The sequence below is a fragment of the Sapajus apella genome, unplaced genomic scaffold (assembly GCF_009761245.1).
Source record: "Sapajus apella isolate SASKATOON/1434 unplaced genomic scaffold, GSC_monkey_1.0 scaffold208, whole genome shotgun sequence".
Lineage (NCBI taxonomy): Eukaryota > Metazoa > Chordata > Mammalia > Primates > Cebidae > Sapajus > Sapajus apella.
This window is the reverse complement of record NW_022437148.1, coordinates 440,311-448,537: the sequence shown is the minus strand read 5'-3', so window position 1 is coordinate 448,537 and position 8,227 is coordinate 440,311. Positions and strand designations below refer to the sequence as shown.

The 8,227-nt window shown below is 47.0% G+C and overlaps 1 protein-coding gene across 1 annotated transcript in view; it reads right to left on the bottom strand.

Annotated features, from left to right (window-relative positions):
- TNFRSF13B (TNF receptor superfamily member 13B) overlaps window positions 1-7,841 on the bottom strand; it is a 42,789-nt gene extending 34,948 nt beyond the window's left edge. The window contains exon 1 of the mRNA XM_032270319.1: window positions 6,871-7,841. Coding sequence (XP_032126210.1) covers window positions 6,871-6,931 — 61 coding nt within the window. The 5' untranslated portion in view covers window positions 6,932-7,841. The remainder of the gene's footprint in view (window positions 1-6,870) is intronic.
- Between the last annotated feature and the right edge of the window lie 386 nt (window positions 7,842-8,227).

Below are 8,227 nucleotides of genomic sequence, written 5' to 3'. Positions count from 1 at the left end.
TTTGAGTCGGAGTTTCGCTCTTGTTACCCAGGCTGGAGTGCAATGGCGCGATCTCGGCTCACCGCAACCTCCGCCTCCTGGGTTCAGGCAATTCTCCTGCCTCAGCCTCCTCAGTAGCTGGGATTACAGGCACGTGCCACCATGCCCAGCTAATTTTTTGTATTTTTAGTAGAGACGGGGTTTCACCATTTTGACCAGGATGGTCTCGATCTCTTGACCTCGTGATCCACCCACCTCGGCCTTCCAAAGTGCTGGTGGCGTGAGCCACCGCGCCCGGCCATGGCCTAAAGATTTCAATAGGCATCTTCCTGAAAAAAGATATAAATAGCCAACAAGCACATGAAAAGATGCTCAGCATCATTTGTCATTAGGGAAATGCAGATCCAACCACATTGAGATACCACCTCACATCCCCCGAGATGGCTAGAATGAGAAAGACAGTCAATGACAGGTGTCGGTGAGGATGCGGAGAAATCGGAACCCTCCCGCGTGAAATGAATTATAAAATAGTGCAGCCACTTTGGAAAGCAGTTTGGCACTTCCTTACAATGTTAAACATAAAATTTATCATATGACTCAGCAATTCCACTTAGAGGTATCCATCTACTCAAGATAAATGAAAACAGGTCCATCCAAAACTTGAACTCAAAAGTTCATGGAAGCATTATTAATAATCAGAGTGGCCAAAAAGTAGAAAAAACACAAATGTCCATCCACTGCTGATTGGGTAAATCACATGTGATAGATCCATAAAACGGAATGTTATTGGCTGGGTGCAGTGGCTCATGCCTGTAATCCCATCACTTTGGGAGGCCCAGGCAGGCAGATCACCTGAGATTGGGAGTTCAAGACCAGCCTGACCAATATGGAGAAACCCTGTCTCTGCTGAAAATACAAAATTAGCCGGGCAAGGTGGTGCATGCCTGTAATCCTAGCTACTCGGGAGGCTGAGGGAGGAGAATCGCTTGAACCCAGGAGGCAGAGGTTGTGGTGAACCAAGATCAAGCCATTGCACTCCAGCCTGGGCAACAAAGGCAAGACTCTGTCGCAACAAAAGCGACACTCTGTCTCAAAAAAAAAAAAAAAAAAAGGAATATTATTTAGCTACAAAAATGAAGGAAGTACTGACACATGCTACAGCATGGATGAAAACATTATGCCAACTGGAAGAAGCCAGTCACAATATACCATATGTGATTCAATTTATGGAAAATGTCCAAAATAGGCAAATCTAGAGGGACAGAGTAGATTAGCGGTGGCTTGGGGTTGGGGAGGAGTGAAGACTGACAGGGTTTCTTTTGACGTTATCAAAATGTCCTAAAACTAGCTATGGTGATGGTTGCACAAATCTGCTGTGCAAATATACCAAATACACTTTACACAGGTGAATTTCATGGCATGTAACTTACATCTAAATAAAGCTGCTTATTCTAGGGGAGGCAGGAACTGGGCAGATGGAGGACAAGGAGGGAAAAAGACTTTCTGTTATATATCTTTCAATACTTTCTGGGTTTCAAACCATCTGACTACACTATCTATTCAAAAGCAGATCTAAAATCAAAGGATCAAACAAAATTAAACACAGACTCCTGATTCTCCCCCCTTTTGGGTGGGGGAGCAGAGAGGGAGAAAGCCACCACCCTCTGCGTATCACGTGAAGAGCTGGCTGAGTGGAAGGTGGGCAGCAGGCTGTTTGTGACAAGGGCAGCCTTGGAGAGGTTCCAAGACCCATTCATTTCTTGGAAGCCACCAAAGCCACTGGACCCGATGGAGACACAGTGCCCGGCTGACCAGATGACCTGAAGGCCTGTCCCTGCTCCTTCCTCTACCACCATGTGGACCTACATAAAATCCTAGAACCAACATCAAGGGTCAAAGGAGGGCAGAAAAACCCCAAGACTGACACCAGCCAGGCAGAATAGAAACTTGAGAGAGAAGCTCCGTTGACAGAAAGGGAAGAAACAGAACTCCTCTCTGACACTAGCTCTGTGGGCTGGGCTCACATCCCGGGCTGCTGCAAACTCAGATGTAGGATAGAGACTCACCCCCTGCACCCCAAGACCAGAGAGCAGCCAAGGAGGGTGATTCTCAGAGCTCTCTGCTTGTATCTCCTCACGTGCTTGGCGGGTTAACAGGCGTTGCACCAAGAAAGATCTCTGTGGTCAAATTAGCTTGAAAAATGCTGGGTTAAAGAAAGTCAAAGCATTTTTTTTGTTAACTGCAGGCCTTCTCAGAGCCTTTCCTCGTGACTGTCCAAGAGGGGGCCTGGCAGGTTCATCAAAGCACTTTTGTGTTTTTGAGGGATATCTAATAGGAAAGATCGTCTTGTCCATTTTACAGCTGAGGGGAAACGGCTCAGCCAACGTCCCAGAGTGGGTCAGTGAACAACTGGCCAGGGCTGATTCGGCAGCACCAGGCAGCCTCTGCCAGCGCCAGGTCACAATTCTGGCTGGGTCCCCACTTGTGGTCCCAGAGCACTGGGCAATTTCACGCTGTGTTGAGGCGTCCTCTGGTCACTGCCTTGTCCAACTCTCTCAGAAACTTGACGTATTTGAGCCCCTGACTGAGGATTCTGGGGACGTGGTCACGGGACACAAAAGAGGATCAGAGAACAGATTCGCTCCCTGCCTGGGAAGTGGGACAGAGCAGCAGGGAGAGGCTGTGACTCCAGGCTTTGCCCAGGGTCCACCCAGCCTTGGGTTCTGTCTGCACGGTGAGGACCTGGGGCCCTTTCATAAAGCCTTAGAAACCCACCCTGATTAAATGCTATAGGGGCTGGCTATGGAGGCTCACGCCTGTAATCCCAGCACTTTGGGAGGCTGAGGCGGGTGGATCACCTGAGGTCAGGAGTTTGAGACCAGCCTGGCCAACATGGTGAAACCCCGTCTCTACTAATAATACAAAAAATTAGCCAGGCGTGGAGGGCGCCTGTAATCCCAGCTACTTGGGAGGCTGAGGCAGGAGAGTGGCTTGAACCCTGGAGGTGGAGGTTGCAGTGAGCTGAGATCGCACCATTGGCAATAGAGGGAGACTCTGTCTCAAAAACAAACAAAAAAACTATAGGATAAATAGTCTAGTTTCTTCAACAAATAAATAACCAAGAAAAAATGGGTGGAAACTGTTATAGATTAAAACGTAGCCGAGAGAGATCCAAGTTGGCTGATCACTAGCAGCTCGGGATTGTAGCTCCCACTGAAAGCGCAGAGAACGAGAGGACGCCACACTTTCAGATGAATTTTTGTTGCTCACGCACCAGGAGATTCCCAGCGGAGGAGCCCCACGGGTCGCCAGCGTGACTCTTGTGGCCGGCGAGGCGGTTTTGCCGCTGCCTTGGTGCGGCGGTTCTTGGTACAGAGTCAGAAAAGCACCATCAATCTTAACGCCGCTGTTTTGGCCGGCGCAGTGGGTTGCTCAGATTTTAGTGCTGGGAATCAACAAGTTGGACGTCCATTCAGAAACCCAACTATAAAGACGGTAATTATAAAGACCATAGATGGATAAATCTACAACGAAAGGAAGAAAACAGCCTAAAAACGCTGAGAATACCCAAAATCAGAACGCCTCTTCCTCTACAGGGGATCACAGTTCCTCATCAGCAACAGAACAAGGCCTGATGGAGAAAGACTGTGTTCCATTAACAGAAGCAGGCTTTAAAAAGTGGATGATAAGAAACTTCTGTGAATTAAAAGAACTTGTTCTAACTCCATGCAAAGAAACTAAGAACTTTGAAAAAAGGTTTGATGAAATGTTAACAAGAATACGCAATTTAGAGAGGAATATAAGTGAATTAATGGAGCTGAAAAACACAGCACGAGAACTTCGCGAACTATGCCCAAGTTTTAACAGCTGAATCGATCAAGCAGAAGAAAAGATATCAGAAGTCGAAGACCAACTTAATGAAATAAAAGGAGAAGACAAGATTAGAGAAAAAAGGATAAAAAGGAACGAACAAAGTCTCCAAGAAATATGGGACTATCTGAAAAGACCTAATCTACGCTTGATAGGTGTACCTGAATGTGACGAAGAGAATCAATCCAAGCTGGAAAATATGCTTCAGGATATTATTCAGGAAAACTTTCCCAACCTAGCAAGGCAGGACAATATTCAACTCCAGGTAATACAGAGAACACCACAAAGATATTCCTCAAGAAGACCAACCTCAAGGCACATAATCGCCAGATTCACCAGGGTTGAAATGAAGGAGAAAATACTGAGGGCAGCCAGAGAGAAAGGTCAGCCATAAAGGGAAGCCTATCAGACTCACAGCAGATCTCTCAGCAGAAACCCTACAAGCCAGAAGAGAGTGGGGGCCAATATTCAACATCCTTAAAGAAAGGAACTTTCAACCCAGAATTTTACATCGAGCCAAACTAAGCTTCATAAGCGAAGGAAAAATAAAAGCTTTTGTGAACAAGCAAGCACTCAGAGATTTCATCACCACCAGGCCTGCTTTACAAGAGCTTCTGAAAGAACCACTACAAATAGAAAGGAACAACCAGTATCGGCCTTTCTAAAAAATACCAAAAAGTAAAAAGCATCAACATAATCAAGAATTTACATCAACTAATAGGCAAAACAGCCAGCTAATATTAAATGGCACTATTAAACTCACATGTATTATTATTAATTCTAAATTTAAACTGACTAAATCCCCCAATCCAAAGACCCAGACAGGCAAAAAAAGCCAAAACCCATCGGTGTGCTGCATCCAGACCCGTCTCACATGCAAGGATACACCAAGACTCAAAACAAAGGGATGGAGAAAGATTTACCAACCAAATGGAGAGCATAAATAAATAAATAAATAAATAAAAAGCAGGAGTTGCTTTAAAGCAACAAAGCTCAAAAGAAGCAAAGAAGGATATTACATAATGATAAAAGAATCAATGCAACAAGAAGAGCTAAAGATCCTAAACATATACGCACCCAATACAGGAATACCCAGATATATAAGACTTATAAAGAGACTTAGACTCCCACACAATAATAGTGGGAGACTTCGACATCAATATTAGACAGATCGATGAGACAGAAAATTAACAACCATATCCAGATCTGAACTCAGATCCGGAACAAGTAAACTTAATTAACATTTATAGAACTCTCCACTTTAAATACACAAAATATACACTCTTATCAGTACCACATCACATCTATTTACAGGTTTCAATGAAATATTGGTTGGCTGCTTGTTTGTTATTTTCTTCCCTCATTTTTTTTTCATGTCTCTATTATTTAGCACAATTACAGGCATACCCATTTTTAGACTGCATTCTAGCCCGGACAATAAAGCAACACCCCCGTTCTCTCTCTCCCTTCCTCTTTCTCTTTCTTCCTCTCCTCCATTCTTTCTTTTTTTTTTTTCTTTCTTTCTTCTTTAAAAAAAAAAAAAAAAGACTAGTCTACACTTTTTTCATTATAAAATTGACTGGAAGAGCTATGAAATCTGCCCAAGATTTCATTCAGGTCAGGAAAAACCAAAACCCAAACCAGTGAGTTTACAAAGGAAGTTTATGGTGGATATTTTTCATTATTTTGATACCTGACATTGGAGTCCATGTTATGAGTCTGAAAATATTTCTTCACAGCCAGGGAATATACACATTACTCAGCCTCCACCAAAGAAGTATAAACAAAACACAAAACAAAACAAATAAATAGTCATGTGGAAGTCTCAATTCATATTTTTATGAAAATGAAATAATAGATCATTATTTCATTTTCATTGAGTTATATAATTTCCTCTGTGAGCACAATTAAATCAGAGTTTTCAACGTTTAAACACATCCTAAAAATCTCATCCAATTTGGCCAGTGAGATAATTGTTTGTTTCTCTGAGATTTGTCCATGAAACAGGCATGGACTTCAAGCTATATGCAGAGACTGTATAAGACTTCGGCATATCTCTTTTGGGGAGTAGGCATGTGAATAAATTTTATGCATTGAGAGGAAAATGGATTGCTTGTTGACTACAAATGTAGACTGTAGCAGAAGCAATTATATATATATTAAAAAAAAATGTAGCCAAAAGTCTAACGTGGGCCAGGCTGGGATCCTGATTTGAACAAATCAACTGAGACAGACATTGATGAGGCAGTCAGGACAGTCTGAACCCTGGCGGGCTGTGTGATGATGTTCGGGAATTATATTCGGTAGAGGTGACGGTACGATGCTTAGTTTTTGGTTTTGTTTTGTTGTTAGAGTTTGTATTCTTAAGGAGTAAACCCTGCTGTCTCTACAACTCAAACAATGTGATACTTGAGATTAGCATTAAAATGGTCCAGAGGGGATGTAAGGGGAAAATTGGGGCTATGGGGGGGGCATGGCGACAAAGGGAATTTCTGCTGGTGTGGCCAACCCTGAAGCCTCGGTGGCTTCTCTCCCGGAAGGCAAGCCCCACACCCCAGAGGCATTCAGACTTGGGGCTCTCCATGTACAGGGGCTTGGGAGGCTGGGACTGCCCCAGTGTGTGGATCTGCTGGGGGCCTGCACCCACTGGACCCTGCCAACCTCTACCAGCACTCAAGCCCAACCCTCCTCACACCTCCCACCTGCCCTCCTGCCCTCCTGCCCTCCTGCCCACCTGCCCTCCTGCCCTCCTGCCCTCCTGCCCTCCTGCCCTCCTGCCCTCCTGCCCACCTGCCCTCCTGCCCTCCTGACCACCTGCCCACCTGCCCTCCTGCCCACCTGCCCTCCTGCCCTCCTGCCCACCTGCCCTCCTGCCCACCTGCCCTCCTGCCCTCCTGACCACCTGCCCTCCTGCCCTCCTGTCCTCTTGCCCACCTGCCTCCTGCCCTCCTGCCCTCCTGCCCATCTGACCTCCTGCCCTCCTGACCACCTGCCCACCTGCCCTCCTGCCCGGCTACTCACACCGCTCCTCCAGGTCTGCCCGGCTCCGGCCACCTCGTCTGCTCCGGCCCAGGCCACTCATTACTCAGGATGCTTATTATTAGTTTTAGATTTGATTAGTGCCTGGGCTGCACTTCCTGGGTTTTCCCCTCAGCCTGTTGGATGTAAATCAGCCACACCCACTCCCGCCCCCGTGCCCGTGCACTGGGTCTCAGGAGCCCAGGTGGGTGGCGGTGGGGGCACGCAGAGCAGTGGAAGGCCTGCCTGGCCCTGGGATGAGGTATTGCCTATGGAAAGGCCCAGGCTCTTCTAGATCTGACCCTGGCCACCCCTTGGGCCCGATCTCCTGCCCCCTGGCACACACCCTGGGCCAGGCCAGCTCTCCCGCCTCCCAGCATCACTGAGGAGGCCCTTCCCTTTTCCTGGACATGCTTATTCTATTCATTGCCTGGTCAGCTCCTCTTGATCCTCTTCAAGGCTCTGTTGAGCTGTCACTTCCTACGGGAAGCTGTCCCTGATCCAGCCCAAGTCAGGTGGTGTTCATTCTCTGTGTCTCCTTGGCCCTGTGCAACACCTAGCAGAGCACTGGAGAGGTTGAACCCCAGAGCCAGACAGCTTGGGTTTGAATCTTGACTCTGTCGCAATCTTGACTTCTCTGTGCCTCCGTATTCTCTGTGGTAAAAGGGATGAGAAACATTGCCCATCTCACAGGTGGTTATGAAGTGAGGGAGCACAGTTACGTTCTTAGGGCAGGTTCTTGGCACATATAAGTCCTCAACAAAGGCTGTGGACGATGGACACTATGGCCTGTATTACACTTTTCTCCTGCGTCTTCCCGATCCTCTGAAACCTCCCAGGGGATGGGAAGCCCAGCAGCTGTCAAAGTCGGAGTGAGAGGAACGTAAAAGCCAAATAAGGCCCATGGGCCCTTAGGAAGAAACTGAAGGTTGAGGAGGAGGATGCGGGCAGGTGGAGAGGAAGGAGGGAGGCTCCGGGAAGCAGCTGGAGCAGGGGGTGGTGCACAGGGCAGGAGAGGGGACGCAGAGAGTCGGCAAACACAGAGAATGCCCAGTCTCCCGAAATTCAGAAAAACACAACTGAACAATGAAAGCCTAACTTTCAGCCATCAGGTTGGAAAGTTTTAAAGTTGGTAAGGTCAAGGGCACGGGGTGATCTACGGAAACATGAACGAACACCCCGCTGGAGGAGGGAGCTGGCAGCAGTGTTCTGGAGGGCAACCGGCCAAGGTCAGTTAAATGCAGAACACAGACCTAACCCATCCGTGAGAAATTCTTCTCCTCAGTGAGCCTCCTAATGACAGCGAGAAACTGGAAACAATGTAAAAGTCCATGCAGCAGAGCATGCCTGAATAAGCAGG